We start from the raw sequence: 20,725 nt of genomic DNA on the forward strand, positions 1-20,725 counted from the left end.
GACGTGGCCGGAGACTGCAGTCACGTAAATGCTGTTTGCCCAGCAGGTTCGGGGCTCTCCTCCGAATGCCACAGTCCAGTGGGCAGGACAGCTGGGTTCTGGGCCTGACCCTCCATGGCCTGTTAGATGGGAGCCACGGGACACCTGTGGGCTGTGGGCTGCCTGCCCCTGGATGTGGGGGGCCACATCTCTGGTACTCTCCCTCCCACACCAGCTGTGCTAAAGCTGACAGGGCTAACAGAAGCACGAGGCAAATCTGATCTGTGCAGTGGCAGGAGGCTCACCACTGCAGCCAACTGTCGGGGGAAACAGCTCGTGGACACTGGCCTTGGGCTCCCCCAGCCATGGGATCCATGGTATGAGGCAGTTCACTAGTGTGGTCTCAGGCCTAAAAACAGGCACTGACAGGAATGCCCAGGAGGGCATGCCCATGCTTCCTAGAGTCAAAAATCCAGATTTCAAGACCTTTTCTTGTCCAGCAGTGACTCAGGGTGACGCTGCAGTTGTCTGGTTAGGTGCTTGGAGATCTGAGAGAGCGGGAGAGCGGGACAGCGGGACAGTGGGAGAGGGCTCTTGGCCGTCATGCCTCCACAGATCTCTGCGGAGATCTCAATGCTCACTAACAATGCTCTTTCGTGTCATTCCCCACAAATGGGTTTGCTATCTGTAGTTTGGGGATTGCCTGATTATTTTTTTCAAACATTTTATTTATTGACAGAGACAGAGACTGCAAGAAAGGGAACACAAGAAAGGGGGAGTGGAAGAGGGAGAAGCAGGCTTCCTGCTGAGCAGGGAACCTGATGCGGGGCTCGATCCCAGGACCGTGGGATCGTGACCTGAGAGAAGGCAGACGCTTAATGACTGAGCCACTCAGGCGCCCCAGTAGTTTGGGGATTTAAAAAGTCACTTGTGACCACTTCATTTCTGGCCATTCTGAGATGGGAATCTCATTTCCTGACAGAATTTGGCTCCTCAAATACCAGTATCAGTTTGGGAACCTCTCAGGAAGCTTCTTGAGTAGGGCAGAGGGGTTGGGGGAATAGGGGTCTTCTCACAAGAGCTTCTGCCCCCAGCATAACACCAGGGATCAAGCAGTCTTCCGTCAGAACTAGAACAGGCTCGGTGACAGGAGATGGCACAGCCCTCAGGCCCAGGCTCTCTTGGAAAGGTGTCATGGTAGCATGTGGTGTTCACGTGGTGCTCTTAAGAACAATGGCACAGAGGTCTGACCTTGGAGATGGGGACCCGGCTGAAGCATTTCTGTTCATCAGCAGAGAAAAGCCACAGGCAAGGGAAGCTTACCATCCATCAGCTGGGTCTGTGAGAATTTAGGGATGGAGTGCCGTGGAGTGGGAGGAATCTGGCCCTTAGCTACTGGTCTTGCCAAATTCCTACTTTTTTTATTATGGTAAAATATACATGACGTAAAACTTAACATTTTAACCATTTTAAGGGCATAGTTAAGTGGCGCTAAGCACAATCAACACATTATGCAACCATCACCGCGGTCCATTTCTAGAACTTTCTCATCTTCCCAAATTGAAACTCTGTAGCCAACAGACACCAATTCCCCATTCTTTCGATCCCAAGCCCTTGGCAACCACCATTCTACTTTCTGTCTCTATGGATCTGTCTACCCTGGGTACCTCACAAACGTGAAAGCACACAGAATATCTCCTTTTTGTGACTGGCTTAGTTCACTTAGCATAATGTCCTCAGGGTTTGCCCATGCTGTAGCACATGTTAGAATCTCCTTTCATTTTAAGACTGAATAAGAGTTCGATGTATGTATGTACCACGTTTTGTTTATCCATTCATCCACTGATGAACATTCCATTTTTTGACTACTGTGAATAATGATGCAATGAGCGCAGGTATATAATCTATTTAAAAACCCCACTTTCAGTTCTGTTGGGCATACATTCAGAAGTGAAGTTTCTGGATCATACCATAATCCCACGTGTAACTTCTGGAAGAACCACCACCACATTGTTTTTCCACAGCAGCTGCACCAATTTACATTCCCACCCCCAGTGCACAAGGGTTCCCATTTTTCCACATCCTTGCACACAACTAGCCAATCAAATGGGTATGGTGTGGTATCACGCTGTAGTTTTTATTTGCATTTGTGATGATTAGTGATCTTGAGCATCTTTTCATGTGCTTAACGGCCTACCTGTCGATCTTCTTTAGAGACAGGTCCATTCAAGCCCTTTGCCCATTTTGTAATAGGGTTGTTTTTCTTGTTACTGTTGAACTGAGTAGTAATCTGTCGTAACAACTCTTGAGCAGCCATTAAGAAACCAAGATGTCATGAACACGGGTGGGATTTTTGGCCTCTCTGTGCATACTGTCACCAAGCAGACAGTTTTAGCCATGGTTTAGATAAGGGGGAAACCTGTCTGTTGTATGGACAGATTTAAAAAAAAATCTAATTTGTGCTCTTCATTCCCACCACCCTTGGCTTGAATAAAACTTGAAAGACCTATAGGAACAGTTACATGGAAGCAGAAATTAAGGCCTATATTCTGGCTCTAAATTTTCTCTTCTTCCAGATGCTTTTCTTAAAACAGCAGCTTTCTGGGTCACCTGGGTGGCTCAGTTGGTTAAGCTTCTGTCTTTGGCTCGGGTCCTGAGCCCCAAGTCCTGGGATCGAGCCCCGCATCGGGCTCTCGGCTCAACAGGGAGTCTGCTACTCCCTCTGCCTGCCGCTCCCCCTGCTTGTGTTCTCTCTCTCAAATATAATCTTTTTTTTTTTTTTTTAAGGTTTTATTTATTTATTTGACAGGCAGATCACAAGTAGGCAGAGAGGCAGGCAGAGAGAGAGAGGGGGAAGCAGTCTCCCTTCTGAGCAGAGAGCCCGACGCAGGGCTCGATCCCAGGACCCTGGGATCATGACCTGAGCCAAAGGCAGAGGCTTTAACCCACTGAGCCACCCAGGCGCCCCTCTCAAATAAAATAAAATCTTAAATAAATAAATAAATAAATAAAAAGTAGCTTTTCAAAAAGAATAAATGGGAAGTTTCCTGACATGAAGAGTGATGTGTACTTTGAAATATCATTTGCTTTATGAAATTCCTCTCTTTCAAGGTCCGTGCTCCGATACTGATTCTCCTCTGAGAAGCTACACTTCTGTAGGCTCTCCCACTGGGCTTCTATCTCCCTCCCTCCTCTGGGATCTTAGAATGGGCTACTTTAAAGTTAGGGTTTCTGGATACAGAAGATCAGAAGGTTAAAGCAACAGGACCAGAATGTGTTTCTTTGTTGCTACTCTTCACACCAACTATAAAAAGCTTTAATTTTGAAGGAGGAGGGGAGGACAAAAAGTCCCCATGGAATTAATTTCCTAAACGAAGATAATCAAACTTATTCAGAAAATGACAATCAACCTTCAACTTCATAAGTGTGCAATGTTCTAGGCAAAGAGTGGGGTTTTGCCCACTCTGCATTCCAATCCCTGTCCAGCACCCTGGCAACAGGTCAGCTAAGCACAACTTGCACGTCGAGCACAATGAGTCTGAACAAGTTCAAGTACACCATCCCCTTAGCTTTACAACCTCTCGAAGAGACCATGGGCACACTTTACAGATGAGGCCACCAAGGCACAGAGAGATAGAATAACATGGCCCAGATAAGTTTACAAGCCAAAAGTAGAGTCTGGAACATACTCTGGTCTTGGGGCTTGCTGAGTGCTATCCCCTGGCCCCAGGCTGCTCCTCAGGCTGAGAACAGATGTCTATCAAGGACTCTGGTCCCTAGAAAAGGTCTTCTCTGGCTGATGACTGATAGGGATTCTCCAGGCTCTCTCCTGTTCCCTGCCAACATTTATTTCTGGAGAGATGGTTCACCAACAACATTTGCTGACAGTATCCACTTGCTTCCAGCCTCTTCCCAGAACGGAAGAAATTACTTGATATCATCTTGCCGTGAACCTATCAACTACAGAAGCAGGATGAATAAAACATTTCTTGGGCTAAAAGTTTTGCCCGAGGAGGAGGAGAAATGGGAACAGATGATGGAAACTTCCTTTCACAGAGTTTCCTTCCACGGGATCAAAAACACATTCATGTTTCTCAGGAAGAGACCCGCCAATGACTGAAGCTAAAAGCTTTTTTTTTTTTTTTTTTTTACAACAGCAATTCTCCATGCATTTGATTGCATTTCTACTGTAGGTATTTCTACAGATACAGCCTTCCTGGAGCCTATTTCACTGGAGAAGAATTTCACCAAGCTCTTGGAGGCCAAGACCAGAGTACTCTCCCATGACGTTTGGGGAGCATGTAAGACTGATTGCTAGAATGTTGTCACTGACTCTTTAACACTATGAACAGAGTAGGTAGCCGTCATTGCAAATGATGAAAGCTGATGGCCTTGTGGAAGGGGCCTCTTGGGGTGCATTTCAGATCTGGGGTTGCAGGAATTCATGAACCTGGGCTCATTTTGACCACCCCAATGGGTCACGATGATTCCACTTTCAGGAGGATGTGGAATAGCCATGGTCATGCCTGGTGTGTCTCTCCGACAGCGGCTTTAGGAGCTGGAGAGGCTGTTAGTAGTCATGAAGGGATGGGGGATGAAAGAAGAAGGGAAGGACACAAGAAGGGTGAGCTGCCAATGTCTCAGGCACCACATTTGTCTCCTGACCGCTCAGTGAGGCAAAAGTCAACCCAACACTGTCCTGGAGTTAAGAAGGGGCACTTGGGGACAGGGGAGGTTAGCTCACAAAGGCCTTTCCAGTTTATAGAACATTAGGTAATCATTCACAGATAAGTTTGCTTCCACCTTGCCTATACACACACATCATGTACAGACTCAACAGCCAGAAAGGACCATGAGAAGCCAATTCTTTAAAACAAAGTTCTTCAAGAACGGTTTCGGAAAAAAATTTCTGACTGATATTTTTATTTGATTGTGTCTTCTACTCCTGTCAACTTAAATTCATTGCAATAGTTAAAATAGATTCATTGTAATAATGACATTAAATCTACTGTAAATCCAGAGTCCCCACCCCCACCCCAGGCCCTCTTCCCCTCCTCCACGCTCTCCTCCCAGTGCAGAGCCGGCCCCCCTGCACACTACAGGCCTATTCCAGACTGAACCGCTGACTTCCGGCACGCCCGGGGCTCTCACTTGGTCCTCTGGGCTCTCTTGCCTTTTAAGGGATGAACTGTTTACCACTTATCCTGTCCCTGACAACAAGTATTTCCTGGTTGGCCAACTCCTTAAATAAAGCAACCTCGCATGTCTGTTTATCTGCTGAAATGCTCTGGAGTCAAGAAATGTAACGAACTGTTTTCTGCGAGGAAAGTAGACGCCAGCAGCTGCGGGGAACAGAGATCGAAGGCATGATACTTCATACTTTGGCCCAAATCAAAGGTCCACACAGGCAAGCCTTTCCGAGTCAAGACCCTATCACCCAACCCCCATCATCAGCTCTGGCTTCTCCAACCACGTGCAACATCGGCTGCTCTGTAGTGAACACCGAGCCCTGGAGAGCAGGGCCACACTTTTCTGTAGGATTCCTCCTTGATGTAAGATGGGCTTTTGATTCAGTCATGACTCCTTGAATTCGCTGGTCCTCTACCACCTCTTCTGTTCCCTGTCATCTCCACGAACCCCCTTCCTCTCCCTCCAGAGGCAGAAAGAGAAGGCAGGCAAATTCTTCCACAACCACCTTCCCCAGCTCTTCCTGCCATTCGTCCTGCGATGCCCACGCACCCAGTCCCCCGCCCCAGGAGCCCACCAAGCACTCACCTGAGGAGCCCCTCCCCCACCCCGTCCTGTGGCAGAGCCAGCTCCTGGGGCTGGGCAGAAAAGTGCACTGCCCGTGGCCACCTGATCCACGGTGCCTCAGATGTCCCCGATACAGGAAAGCTTCGCAGTCCGTCTGTATTTCTCACAAACTCTGAAAAGGCTCGGAAAGGCCAGCTCCCTCAAAAACGAATGCTCGTTTGCAGTCTAAAGGTTTCTACAGAATTCAAGAGCGAAAGCCCGGGAGTATCACCTTCTTCATTTTTCGTGCTCAGCATTTTCGGTGCTCACCGAAATACTTCGGTGCCTGTCTTCCCCAGAGGGGCTGTGGACGCCCTGGGGCAGAATATTGGAGATGCATGGCTTGGGGAAGGTTGTCTGGTTTCAGACAACCTCTCTGATTTATGATGCTGTGGCTAAATCAGTGCAGGAGTTTGGAGAAAGACCAATTCCATTTGCTTACAAGTCTGATCCTGAGGCTCTTGGCATTTTCAACAACCCCGGTGATCATTTGCTTTTAATTACTATTTGATTCTACCACTGAAAGCACCCGGCTCGCTCACCCTTTAGCTGCACGAAAAGCAGAGGGCGACGGCTGCCCTGATGGGAAACTCGATTGAGGGAAAGCATCTTCTTGGAGGGTAATTTTATGTGGTCTTGATTTTTCCTAGTGAAGAGAGGCCAATTTCATCCTGGAAGAATCCTCCCAGCACACCTGATTCTCTTCAAACACGATGCATTTGCCAAAGGACTCTGAACCTCACAGCAAAGCTGTATAAAGCTTAGAAAAACAAGTTGATTTAAAGTTTCTATTTTTACATGGTGTCCCGTTTCCAGAGGGGCTGAGACAAGTGGTTTCAAACTCAATTTAGCATTTAAACTAATTTTCAGCCAGGTCTCTATGGACCAGCAATTAGAGGAGGCAAAAAGTTCAAAGAGGCGGGTGGCAGGGGGGAGTGTGGTCTCTCCGGATGCATTCCCAGCCCTCCTCCTTCCCGTTCCCAGTTCCCAGCGGGTGAGGCGCCGTGCCACTGGCCAGTGGGTGGGGAGCACCTGGGGCTCTGCCTGCGCCGAGTCCGGAAAGGCACCAATGGCGAAGTCCGCTTCTTCCTTCTCAGAGCTGTCCTGTGGAGCGATCTAAAAACTTCCTGAGGACTCTGCGGCATGCTGCGGGCCAAGATGTTCAATGCCAGGGACAACAAGAGAAGAAGGGGCCCTTTCAGCTCCCAGAGCCATGCAGACCTCACTGGCCTTCGAAGGACGCCCGTGGCCATGCAGGCTGGCTACGGAAGCAGACGGCAGCACACACTGGCCCTGGATGGCCGCCTGGGTCCTCCTCCCAGCCCTGCCACAAGCTCTGGTGGTGGCCACAGCTCTCCTCTGAGCCTCAGAGCCCTAGCTTCCAAAATCTATTTCCTTCTTGCACGGGGACTCTGTTTGGACAATACAAGATCATGGCACAAAGTGCAAAAGGTACAAAAAAGGCATACAGTGATGAGTTGCAGTCCAATTGTCCCCCAATTGTTCCCTTCCTCAGAGGCAATTGTCATGTTTCTCATGTGCCCTTCCAAAAATACGGCCTTCTTTGTAAGTTTATCTTATTCTTCTTCCACGATTAGTTGCACACGATGGTATCACACTGTTCATGTTATTCTAGATGATCTTCTTCCTTTGTTTTGTATTTAACAGTATGCCCAAGGTTCTTTCTATCCTTAAAATTTCTTACATCAGGGCCTCAGGCCTAGGGATTAGAGGGTCTCCCTCTTAAGTATCTGGGTCAATGTCTTCACAGTTGCCTTAGTAGGGAGGGGAGGAGAAAATGGGAGATGCTTCATGGTGAAACATCATCAAACACCTGGAGACCCCTGGTCAATGTCATTGTCATTGTCATCCCTCCAGGAGACACCTGCCCAGAAGAGCTACCTACTCCAGGAGTGGGCAAGACAGAACTTCGGTGAAGGGTCTTTTCCAGATGGCAGATAGCATTCTGCACGCTAATCCAGTCGATTCTTCTATTCTTATCACTTTATGGAAAAAAAAAAAATCAAGGCTCCCAAAGGTCAGATGACACCACCAGCACCTCGCAGCTGATGGCCACAGGAGAAGTGGACTCCAGGATTGGCTACCATCTTCAAAGTCCATATTCTTGCCAGTTTATCCAGACAGTGTTTTGTTTTTTGTTTTTTAAAAAAAAAAAAAAAAAAAAAAAAAAAAGCATGTCTCCCACTTTTGTGTTTATAAAAATTCTAAGGTCAGCCTTACAACTATCATCCTTAGTCCTTATGCCAATGGTAATAACTCATGGTCAAGACATTTTTCCTCCAGGAACCACAAATGTGAGCCTTTGCTCTCCCAACAGACAGGCTCTGTTCAGGGAGTCAACTGACAGCAGGAGAAATGCCTCCTACGGGCCTGGGGAGGGAGTGGGAGAGAATCTTCCAGAGCTGCAAGTCTTAGGAATACTGATTTTACGTATCGAGCCTGCTGACCGGGCATCCACCGGAAGATCAGAGTGAGGGAATGGACGTAAGAAAAGAAAGGTATTATGGTTCGTCCTTTTTTCTTTTCAGTCCTAAAAAGAGCCTCCATGGGTGTCTGCAGTTGAGGAAAAGGAATGTGAACCTGAGTGTGTGCAAAGGACTAATCCAAGGTCAGGTGTGGATGGGAGAGCAGTCAGATGCCAGCCCAGACAGCTCTGGGACGGCACCTACCTCCTCCCTCAGACTGCCTCCTCCTTACTCAGTTCCCTGCCTCACTGCTCCTGCCTCTTGGCCCTTCGCTGCTTGTTAGTGTCTCTGCTGGAGGGCAAGCAGGAGCAGAAAGGACCGGGCTGGCGCTCTGGCTGACAGAAAGTTTCTGGATTATCTGTGGGCCATTTTTATTCATGACATTCTTACCTCCCATTACCAGAGATAATTTAAAAGTTGGCTAGACCGTACGCAGAGGAAGCCAAATGTTCAGACGAAGAGCTCCTTTACCCTGCTGCTCTCTCGCACCAGAGATTTCGATCAAGAGAAGTGCTGTTCAGCTGCAGTGCTCAGCACCGACTCTGGACCATGCTTCCATCTGGAAGCATCTCAGGAGGGACAGGGAGTCCATGAGTCCTGTCTGCCCCTCCCCCAACAGACCATGCCCTTGCCTAGGGGCCACCTATGGCCACTGTCCTCTTGATGCCTTTGTGTGACCTGTGGAATGGGTGCAGCTTCAGCTCCTCTGCTCCCTACCCCTCCTGAGGAGGCCTGGGGCATCTCAGGGCGATCCTGGGATGGAGACAGACAAGAAAGGCCATGCTCTCCCTCACTGCCCTGTTCCCCTCTTCCTCCTCAGTGCATCTGGAATCTCCAGGCAGGATACAGGAGCCCTGACTCCCATTTGGCGCCCAGAGTCATGCCGTGAGCCCAGGGAGGGCTGGGTCTGGGGCCCAGGGCCCCCGGTCTGGCTTCACCTCACACACGGGGACTGTCCCTGGTGAGGCGCATCTAGAGGAAGGAGTCTTGGCCAAGTGGGCTTCCTCAGCAGATTTCCCACAATTAGAATAAAGGCGACTTTCATTACAGGAGTTCACAGTAACACCGATAAACAGAAGATAACACCGAGTGGTCTCTGGCAGGAGAAGTACTCTGGGATATCTCTACCAGTCATAAATAAGCTCAAAGGACTAAGAAAAAAAAAAAAAAGATTTAAAAAAATGAATAAACCATCAAACAAAAGTCAAACGGGGCCCCTCATTTAGAGAGTCCTTGTTGGAGAGAGGATTCCACAGAAGCCAGTCCGATGGTGGCAGGGGCGGCCACAGGAGAAATCTCCCTTGACCACCTCCCTGCAGGCCCCTCCCCGCCTGGAGCTTCCCTGACTTCTGCGGTGGAAGATGGTGTTACAGGCTGACACGGATCCCGAGCCCATGGAAAGGAAATGTTTTGTGAATTCCAAATATAATTACTGGACTATCATTCATGAAAAGAACATTATAAGGTTTTAATTGTTTCCTGCCCCACTCCGTCCTCCCCCAGGGAATCACAGTGACTTTACATTTCACTTAGCTGAATGGAAAGAATGTGGGGTCTAGAGAAGGAGGTCTGGGTTCAAGTTCCAATGCAGAACCTCACCGCCTGGGTGACACTGGGCAAAAGAGACAACCCCCTGAATCTCCGCTACCTCTCCCTGCTGCCTAAGGGGGCAGCCATATCTGCCTCAGGGGTTCGCTGGGAAGACCAGAAGCCGTAGTGGGGGTGGGAGACCATCTGCAGCCTACAAGAGCACTGTCCCTTTTCCCCTCAGCTTGCCTCACCCTCCCCGCAGGGCGGGGATCACTCCTGTCCTGGGTGGCATCTCTCCCAAGCATGGTTCTAACATCCCATATTGCCTTTGTGTTCTCCTTTCAGAACCAGTTTGTGGAGTGTTAGAGCTGAGGAGAGCCTTCGGAATATGCTAGAACCCCAACACCAGGGCCCCTAGCACACCAACGAGCCCACTGCCATTACCCACATCATGCAGGAAAGCACAGCACCCTCACGGCAGAGCAAGCGGGTGGCCCAGCCAGGTGTCCTGACTCTGCTGTGGGTCCCTCCCTGGGCGGCCCTCCGCAATGTCCACCGTGATGCAGGTCACCTCACAGAGGTCCCTATGGACCCCACCGCCATGCCTCCCCGTGGCTCGCTCATCTTACTTCATAAAGACCTGCCCGCAGGTCCCAAGTGTGGTCAGCCGGGGAGTACCTTGGCGTTCTGCAGGGGGGGCTGGTAGCTGGACGGCCGGTAGAACGTCCTCTGCGAGGCGTCCGTGTGGATGTCCCCGAGGAAGAGCTCCTCCACCAGGCGGTCCAGGTTGTGCTGCAGGTACTGCTTTTCCACCCGGATCAGCTGCAGCTCGTGCATCGCGAAGTTCACGGCCTTGGTGCACTCGCAGCCGTTCTCTTCCCGCCACAGGTCATAGGGCACGTCCCGCACCCAGGGGCTCCCAGCGGGCACGAAACCCGGGCACGTGCGGTTCACCAGCTGGCTGAGCCTCTCGGCGACGGCCTCCGTGTGGCAGACGACCTGCACGTTGTGCAGCTGATAGTCGGCCTCAGTGCCCCCGCGGATGATCCAGGAGGCCTGGCGCAGGCGGACCTTGCCCCGGATGACCAGGGTGTAGGTGGGGCTGGTGCACCGGTTGCCACCATAGTAGAACTGGTAGGCCTTGAAGGTGTTATTGTGGTAGAATCTGTAGGACCTCGTGATGAACTCTGGGCCCGACCTCACTTCACAGCTGCAGGAGGAAAAGGGAGGGAAGATGTTTTCAAGCCCAAAGGCACTGAGGGGCAGATTCGCTAGGTGTCAAGAAACTAGGGTCACAGGCACTATTCTGTGCCTTCACAGACACCCATGTATTGACTCCTCACAATGACCTAGGGCTAACGGAGGTATCCTTTCCATTGCACAGTGCAGAAACCAAGGCCTGAGAGATTAGGGGAAGTGCCCCCAGGCCATGTAACCAGGAGAAAAGCCAGACCATGAATCCAGGCATTCTGGCTCCAAGCAGTGCTCCTAATCTCTCTACACCACAGTCTTTATTCATTGTAGGAACAAGCCACCAGAGCCCAAACCTGTCATTCTCACATCCCCCTGGGGGCCTGACTTTAGAGAAGGGTCTTTCTGGTGGAAAGAGGGAAGAGAGGGGTGCTGGCCTATGAAGGAAGGCCCCTCATGCTAGCTCAAAAAGAGTTGATCCCTGAACACTTCCGTTTTATGGTCCTTGTCTAGAGCGGGCGGGTGCCAGATGTCTGTCGTTCTGCCATGGAATCTAGTCTGGGGAGAAGTCTCTTAGGGGCAAGTGGAAATTCACCCTCTCATCTCGTGAAAATTTATTTTTCCTCTACTGGGGAAAAGGGTCCATCAGTGAAAGCAAAGGTAATGGAACAGAAGTAAGGGTTCCTTTTGTTTGTGCTGACTGACAAAATGGCAATGGCAAAGTGGTTTTCTGCTGTGGCCTTAAATCAGTGCTAGGTTCGCTGGCCAGAAATACTTGGACTAGGTCTACAGGGCACATGTGGCCAGCAAAAACTGATCACTGCCCTACCTGAGGCCCATTCCTATAGCTGCAGCCCAGCCCATACCAGGGAAACGCTGGAGGGCTTCTTCAACATACCCACCACAGAATCCAACCTCTGGAACTCTCCAGTAGATCAGAATCTCAGTTACATCATGACTTACATCCATCAGGTTTGGCTTTATAACTCTGCTCGAGTCTGTGATACATATATATATATTTACATATACATATATATTATATGTATATAAAATATAATGATATAATATCAGAACTCAGTAATATATACATATATTGTATATTACATACATATATTTACTATGCATTATTTATAAAAATTATGGTTTGAGCAGACTCAGCATGGTTTGAGCTGAAATCCCAAAGACCTGTTATTCTCAAAACCGCTAAACACTTCCATGTTTCAGTTAACACACTGCTGAAAGGTAAACATCACTCCAAATGGACACCCGCTTCTGGGAAAGGTTGTCGGTGGAAGTCCGGGGTGGGCGCATGCTCAGAAGGCACTCGGTAAAATCCTGAGCCCAGAGGCCCTGTCTAGCGTGAGCCGTATTGCGGTCTGTTCATAAGGGCCCTGAAGGTGTGCTGCCTGGCCTCAGGGCTCAACCTATCTCAAGTCCTCAGGCACTGCACCGGCCTGCCACCCCCTCACCTATGCTTGTCATCTCTAGATGCACCTGTTACAACCATCTTTTAATTGGTCATCCTCCTCTCACTTTTTCTACTACCCATTTGCCACACTGCAGCCAGAGTGCCTCATGTGAAAGCTGGATCATGTCTTAAGCATGGTCCTTGCTTCGAACTCCTCAATGACCGTCCAGTTCTAACCCCAATCTGGCCAGATCTGCTCTGGAGTTGTCCCCGCCCTCCCTGGCAGCCTCATCTGGAGCTGCCCTGCCTCCCTCGCCCCCCTCACACACCCCTCCCCCCCCACCGTCCCTCCACCAGGGTTTACTACTCCCCTGCTATAAGGACTCCTGGTCAGTTGCTTCTCCAACCCAGTCTTTGCCAGTTCTTCCAGATGGAAAGCTGTTCCCTGGACATCCCAGCTAAGGACATCCCAGCTCAAGTGTCCTTTCCTCTGGTAGCCTTTCCTGACCCCACCCTCGTCCTAAAATAAGGCCCCTGGTATCCTCCTTTAGCACCTGTTGTTTTTTTCCCTCTTCATAGTACTTCTTTGTATGTTTATTTGTAAAATTCCTGAAGACAGGGATCGTGTCTTGTTTTGTTCACTGCTAGATACACAAAATCTAGAATGGTGCTGGGCACACCGTAAATATTTGTACACTCAATAAATAGGTGTTGGAATAAGATGATAAATTCTTTAAAAGTACATCACATTAAGATTGTGCAAATATTTATCATGCGGTTATTTTAAGAAACCCCCTCTTTAGGGGGAAAAAAAACCACCTGTGGGTCTTCATCATCTTATAAAAATTCCTTTTTTTCTCTTCTCTGTGTGCATTTGATCCCTCCCCAGGGTACCCGGAGGCTGCAAGGGAGAAGTGATCAGATCCCAGAGTGAGCCTTGTTAATTCTCAACAATTTAATGGATAGGGGAAAAACTGCAGGTCTGCCTCTAGGCTATTTTTAAAAGCTCTAATGGAAGATAAGCCAGAGCTCAAACGGGGATAAATCTCAGCTCTGTAGCCTGGGAGAGTCCAAGAACTACGCCCTGGCTGGTAGAGGTAGCCTGAGTACCTCCCCACGTACTCTTAGAACCCTGAAGCCATATATTAAATTACCAGAATATGGCTAGAATATTTAGACCCTCAGAAGCTTGCAAGTCATGTTTCAGGGTTGGTGAAACACAGACTCCTAATTTCACTTGCTAATGGTTTCTTTTCATACAGGAGAGTTCGGTAAACAAGGACCCATTCACTCACAGCCTGTGGTTAACAGTGGTAAGCATCATCTCTGCTTTGGCTAACATTTCTAAAGTCCGGAGCTCCCATGCTTTACCCACTGGAGTCTCAAAGTGTTGCTTGGTTTTTAGTTAGAACTTAGATAACAAGTGCACCTTTGCAGATAGGATACAGTCTCTGGGCACCTGAGAAGCTCCCAGGAAGGCCTTCCACAGGCTTGTGCTCTCTGGTCCACCCCCACCCTCCACCTTCCCCACCTTGGTCCAGCCCCGACCCTCTTACCCAGTGGACACCCAGTGGCCCTCGATCGCTGGCGGCATCTGCACGGTGATCCTGGCGCCATTGTGGAGATGTTTGAGCATGTGATGGCACTGTGATTCCTTGAAAGCCCTCCAGGCACTTTTCTCTAAGGATCTGGGATGGGATCTGCTGTCTGGATGAAGGAGGGCAGAGCCCTCTCCCAGCCCTGAAAAAAAAAGTGGAAGTTTGCTGAAGGGAGAGCTCGCAGCACACAGGAGTCAAGCTGAGAAATGGCCTCCTTGACAAGACATCGCCGCAAATGGTGGGGGGCGCCTGGGTGGCTCAGTTGGCTAAGTGTCTGCCTCTGGCTCAGGTCATGATCTCAGGCTACTCGCTCAGCGGGGAGTCTGCTTCTCTCCCTTTGCCTCTCCCCTCTGCTCCTGCTCTTTCTCTGTATCTCTCTCTCAAGTAAATAAATAAAATCTTTTAAAAAGTGATTAAAAAAGAAATCTCTGCAAGTAGGAAATGCACTCCTGCCCCACCAGGCTTATCCCTGCCTCTGCTCTCCTGGAGTTCACATCTCAAAGGGGGAATGTATTTCCCAGGTGAGAAAGCCAGGAAAACCGAGGCCCAGGGAGACAACGCAGACTCCTGGGAGATCTCTCGGCTAGTTCCTGGCAAAGCCTGAGCTCAAACCTGTGCCTCTCTGCGACGGCACATAAATTGGTACCTCTAAGGGAGCAGCTTACGGTGCAGACAAATGAACGCAACAGGGGCTGAAGAGAGAAATGAGTGTGTTCCAAAGCCACCCAGCGGAGGGAGGCATAAGAAAGGGGTCGGCAGGAAGGGTGGTCTTGTGCGGTGACACATTACCGTGAGGAGGGGCAAGAGCGTGGAGACCAGCCTCAGTGGACGGGAATTCTGATGGAACGGAAAAAGGCCCAGGAATAACTCCTAACTGACATCTGTTCCCTGGCTTGGCTCCCAGTGGCTCCCCCCAAGCCAGGCATCTTCTGGTTCTATCTCTGGATGGACACCTTCTACAGGGCTGCCCATCAGTGGGGCATAAGTCATATACCCCCCTTCAGTGGGGGACGTGGGGGACATTTTTGCCCAATTACCTTGCCACTCCAGTCCCTCACACCCATAAAGGCAGTGCTAATAACAAGGTTCTAAATTAAGAATAACTCCAAGAAGACTACACATTTTTATTTTCCACAGGTAAAGGAATATTCTGACTCAGTTCATCTTCAGTATAAGCAGTTTAGGTTGGCAGACACTTCAAAGAATGCAAAATAACCACCAGCCCCTGTTGAGAGGAAAGCACAGCCAGCTGAGTTATAATCTGAAAGCCTACTCTCCCTTTCCTTTCCTTTCCTTCTCATAGGAAATTGACTGACTTCTGCTGTCAATTACGCCTGAGGTAATTAACACATTAATAGGTCTTTATCGTAGACCTACTAAGTATTCAGCACCTTGTTAACCAAAAAAGAAAAGACCCAAAACAAAAAGCCCCTGACAAATAGACAAAAGCAAAATAAAAATGTACACAAAATAAATAAAATGCACCCCTCAGAATTGTACTAGGAAGAGGCAATTATATACCTAATATACCTATACACCTAAATAACTTCACAGAGAAACCAGGGCTTGAGGGGGGATTGTTTAAAGATGAAAAGTTAGACCCAGAACATGGTGACTCAGAGCAACAGGGTGGAAATCTACAGGAGAAACGCAGACCACATGCTGATAATTCAGATATTTAGAAAATATTCAGGTATTGGCCATAACTGAGAGGGCTGAATTAATCTTCTGTTGGAAGTCTTTGGTACTGAGAAGACACGTGGGAACTCTGGGCTCTTCCTCTGAGCAAAATGCTGGCCTTGGACTAGAGCAGTGACTTTGAATTGTTCCCATGGATCTTAAGTGAAGCGAAAGGCAACGAATGAGGGAGAGACACCCATGAGTATGATTCAACTAAATAAAAAGAGTGGAAAGAGATTCAAAATGAGAGGACGGTGCTGCATTCCAATGAAATGCAACCTCAAGCCCAACCCGGTGATTCGGACCCCAGCAAGAATATGTGAGAAACATTAAAACCCTGAAATCCACATCAACGAGGTTCAACAAGGCCCTTCCTACCAGTGGCCCCTCCTTGCACGGAGGACAGCAGAATGACATTTCTGGGAGTTCTCTCCGCAACCCTCTGAAGCTGTGTGCACGACGGGAACAGGTGTGCGTAACTACACCATTCGTCTTTTTCCGTCTGCCGCGCTGACCTCTTTTCAAAATACAGTTCACCCTTGAACACCATGTTCTTTACTGTATTCTTACAGTAAAGTAAGCTAGAGAAAAGAAAATGTTATCAAGAACAGAAAATATACATACAGTACTGTACTGTATCAGAAGAAAAAAAAAGCCACATGTAAATGGACCCACACAGGTCAAAGCTGTGTTGTTCAAGGGCCAACTGCACATGCATTTTATTAGTGCCTGCCCTGCCATGTAGTAGGCACCCAGACCCTTTGGATATCTGGCTGTGGCACAAGGTAGAAAGGCTGAGAAATTCAGGGGTGAACTGTTAGCAATCCCACCATGGACATCCGTCAATATTGTGATTTCTTTCTTTTTTCTTTTTTTTAAAGATTTTATTCATTTATTTGACAAACAGACATCACAAGTAGGTGGAGAGGCAGGCAGAGAGAGAGAGAGAGAGGGAAGCTTCCTGGAGCAGGAAGCCTGATGCAGGGCTCTATCCCAGGACCCGGAGATCAAGACCTGAGCCAAAGGCAGAGGCTTAACCCACTGAGCCACCCAGGTGCCCTGATACTGTGATTTTTTTTTTTTTTAAGATTTATTTATTTGACAGAGATCACAAGTAGGCAGAGAGGCAGGCAGAGAGAGAGAGAGAGGAGGAAGCAGGCTCCCTGCTAAGCAGAGAGCCCAATGCGGGGCTTGATCCCAGGACCCCGGGACCATGACCTGAGCCGAAGGCAGCGGCTTTAACCCGCTGAGCCACCCAGGCGCCCCGATACTGTGATTTCTGACTGAGTATTTATCACAGATCTCATGTTTTCATCCCCATTTGTCTGAGACCTCTGCTGATCTCTCTGTTGGCTTTGAACTAGAGGAGGGAGTGGAGGGTACTAGGGACCTCTACCGATCCTAAGAGTTGTAATTATCTCCAAGATGGGAAGCAGTTCCTGAATTCCCCTTTAGGCAATCAAGAAATGAAGGATACGACAGCCCGCTGTCTGGTGGCTCAACCGTCTGTGTGATCAATTACGATGTGGTTAACTTAAAACAGATTTGAAGTCAAGTTATGAAGCACTGGGAGCTGGGGAAGATGCTGCTTTAAATGGGACACCGAGCGTGCGGCAGAGAACCATCATCATCTCCCTATTGACCATGCTGTGTTCTAAAAATTGATTTGTAAACCCCTTTACACCCTGCAACTGCTTTCCCATAGAGATGATGAAAGCCAGAAGGAGAGTGGATATGGGCAGATTCTGGAGCTAGTCTGCCTGAGTCTGAAACTAGATCTACCACTTAGAGAATTTCCCCGAATCCAAGACTTCAAGGATTGTTAAGATGCACTATTATTTTACAACCAGGACAAAAACACTTGCCGTTCAATGATGTCTGCACAAGCGTCCCGAAATCCCCCTGAATCCTGCACAGCAGCACCCTACTTCTCTGCTATTGCTCTGTTCAGAGAGATCTGGCAACATTTCTTGCCTTCTGTTGCAACGCTTCATGTGTGACAGGTAATGGGTTTGCTTTGCACACATCTCAACAGTAAAACAGGAACAGAGCCTCATCTTTTGGTGGGTATCTTCCTTTCTACGTAATTGACGGTTGCAATGTAAGTATCTGCCACACTGAGGCCAAACTTGCCCCCCACTGCTCTGCTCCAAGGCCATGCTGGTTTTGAAGGGTGAAATTTATTAAGTGACTTATGGAGAAAATAGCCAAGCACGCGTGATTCAGACATTGCCTCTATTTTCAAAACTGACCTATTTGCAACTAGTCCATAGACGGGGAGTAACTAGGGGCTATGTAAAGGAAGTGATGTGATGACAGTGTGAGCTGCTGTGTCCAGATTCACCCAGGCCAAGCCTGCAGCACCCTGCCCGTGACTGCTGCCTGCAAGCTAACGTGGACTGGGACCCCCACCAACCCTCAGATGCACTTTCACCGCAGAGATCTTAAAATAGGAAAAAAAAAAAAAAAAAGGTAGGTCTTCCAATCAATGAAGCACACCATTAGTGTGGTTACCTGAAACAAACAACTTAACCTCCAAGCTTCTGTCTACTCATCTGTGAAGAGGGGATAACATTACCCGTCTCTCAGGGTTGGTTTCAGGATTTCCTGAGACTGTCTTCCTGAGAGCAGACATAGTTCTCATGAAATGTGTTGTTTTTTTTCCATAATGATTAGGCTTTTAGACCACCCTCAAAAAGTCCTTCCTAACTAACAGCAGAGTTAAAATAACGGCAAAAGTCAGCCACAGCCAGGCTCCCTCTGAGCGCTGAGGAGGCCAGAGAGCTCAGAGTAAAAAAAGACACTGGGCGCCATGACCGAGTTAACTGGTGACCCCCGTGCAGAAGAGGCAGGACCCAAAGCACCAGGCTCTGTGGCTCAGTTTAACAAATACCTATTCACTCTTTGTGTATTTTAGGAGCCGGAAGCATGAAGAAGAATGCAGATAAGTTTTTTCCGACCCTGAGGCTCTCAGGGGCTCATTGGCTTGAATGTCAAAGAACAAGGGTGGGGATGATGAAGGGGGTTTCTGGGAAGGAAGCTGGGAGTTCAAAGACAGAGGAAGAGGGAGTGGTGGTCAGAATATGCAGGGGTCGTTCAGAAGGCCAGTCACAAAGGAAGGAAACTACAGAGATGCTTTTTAACCAGGGGTGGAAGAAATAAAATCCCAGAACCACCAATACCCCGATCATTCGAAAGCAGGCACGAGATCATACGTCACTCGGGTTTCTAGGGACAACTCTGCACTTGGCCATTGCTCTCATGGTCACAGACCAAAGGTCACAGACAGCAAGACTGTCAGTGCTGAAAAGCAGCAGCATGAACAGCTGGGTGGAATTCTACAGTCAGCATAGCTCTTCAGCATACAGTGAGTTAGGGTTCATACTTGAGGCTGATACTGTATTTTTAAGGTAGAAAAAAATGGGTTTCTATCTTTGCCCTTCCAGTACCCATAACCTTGGTGGGAACAAAATTAAATGGGTCATATGAAAGCTGGGGCTGCTGTACAGTCAGAGAAACTTGTCTCTTAGGTCTACAGTCAACTGCCAAGAGTGGTCTCCAATATTTATTTAGTTTTTCTGGCATGGAAACTCTGGTTGGCCTTCTCATGAGTGCTACTTCTATGAAATGCCTTTTAGAATTAAAAGGCCATTTGAAGCACCAAGTCTAGCTGCAGGAGAGGTCAAGGTTAACAGCTTTCCTTATCCCCCAGACTTCCATCTTAGGATCACCCATGGAGTGCCCTCCAAGGACTTCTGGTCAATCCAGGGACCCAGGTGTTCACTGTGTCGCTCAGAATAGGTCAATTCCAGTTTGGGACTGAAACTAGCAGCTCATTCATTCTAACCATCAGAAAAGTTCTGAAGGGCCAGGCTCTGTTCTAGACATGGAAGCTGTAAACATTATGACCTGAGGGAGTCTCAGTTGGACCAGAAACCAGACCCCAAGTGGGTTTATAGAGGGACTCATAGGACAGAGAGAACAGGCTCGGAATTCATCCTTGGAAGGTTCGTAGAGGGGCAACTGTGCCTTGAATGCAGAATGGAAGTGGTCTGGGCAGAGTATCCAGCATATCCAAATATAAAGAGGTGGACAGAAGAGGTTCATGTAGGAGCTGGGGCTGGGCTCAGGGAATGGGCACCATGGGGTGGCCCACAACAGAGGAGCAGAAGAAGAGAAGCAGGCCCTTGATCAAGAGTGCCACATAGCAGAAAGAGCATGCCCTTCACTGGAAAGGTGAAGAGAAACCACAAAAGATGTTACCAGTGTACTAGCACAATAGGAATTCCATTTTGGGAAGATCACTTTTCCCAATATGGGAGGTATGGGAAACAGATGGGAAACAGGAAGATCCATTCTGAAGCGTCTATGATGATGGCTCAGCATATCATTTTTGCCTGAGTAAATGAGAAAGATAAGAGATGGGAAGCACTCTGCACAAACAGCAGTAAATCTCTTTCGTAGTCTCTTGAGTCTTTTGTCCTGACCATCTTTTGCATGTTGTGGAGAAGGTATATAAGAAGTTATAGTCAAAGAAAGGAAAAAGGAGGGAAGGGAGGGAGAGTGAAAAGCAGGAATGAATACTAATTTAGCACTGCATCTAAAAAGACTTGTGCAAAATATTTTTATGTCCTATGTGTCCTAATTTATATGTCCTATATGTCCTAATCTTAAATTGTGTAAATCCGTCATCCTGGTACTTAGCAATGCAGTACTCAGGGGTGGCAACTATTAGAATAGCTGCTGTCTATTATTTACAATAAATCTGCTTGTTATATATAATAACTTTTTAAAATCCCCATTTAACTGGACTACCTACGTAACTCAAAGTGTGGCTAATCACAAGAGCTGGGTGTTGAAAATTCTGCCGTTTTATGTTGAATGCAGTTGACATTTATGGTCGTTCTTTGATGATTCAGGTTTTCAAAGTGACTCAAGGTCATTATGAGGAACATCAGTGCCAGATACAGAGACGCTGGACCGAACAGGTAACCACCCTGCTTAAGCCCTGAAGCGGTTTTTTTCTTTTTTCTTTCTTTCTTTTTTTTCTTATAAGACCA

At 48.3% G+C, this 20,725-nt stretch overlaps 1 protein-coding gene across 1 annotated transcript in view; it reads right to left on the reverse strand.

The window, feature by feature from the left end:
- Window positions 1-20,725, reverse strand: part of APCDD1 (APC down-regulated 1) — a 32,977-nt gene that overhangs the window by 5,309 nt on the left and 6,943 nt on the right. The window contains exons 2-3 of the mRNA XM_046025795.1: window positions 13,944-14,127; window positions 10,467-10,998 (exon numbers count right to left, since the gene is read on the reverse strand). Coding sequence (XP_045881751.1) covers window positions 10,467-10,998; window positions 13,944-14,127 — 716 coding nt within the window. The remainder of the gene's footprint in view (window positions 1-10,466; window positions 10,999-13,943; window positions 14,128-20,725) is intronic.

The sequence above is a fragment of the Meles meles genome, chromosome 12 (genome assembly GCF_922984935.1).
Source record: "Meles meles chromosome 12, mMelMel3.1 paternal haplotype, whole genome shotgun sequence".
Classification (NCBI taxonomy): Eukaryota; Metazoa; Chordata; class Mammalia; order Carnivora; family Mustelidae; genus Meles; species Meles meles.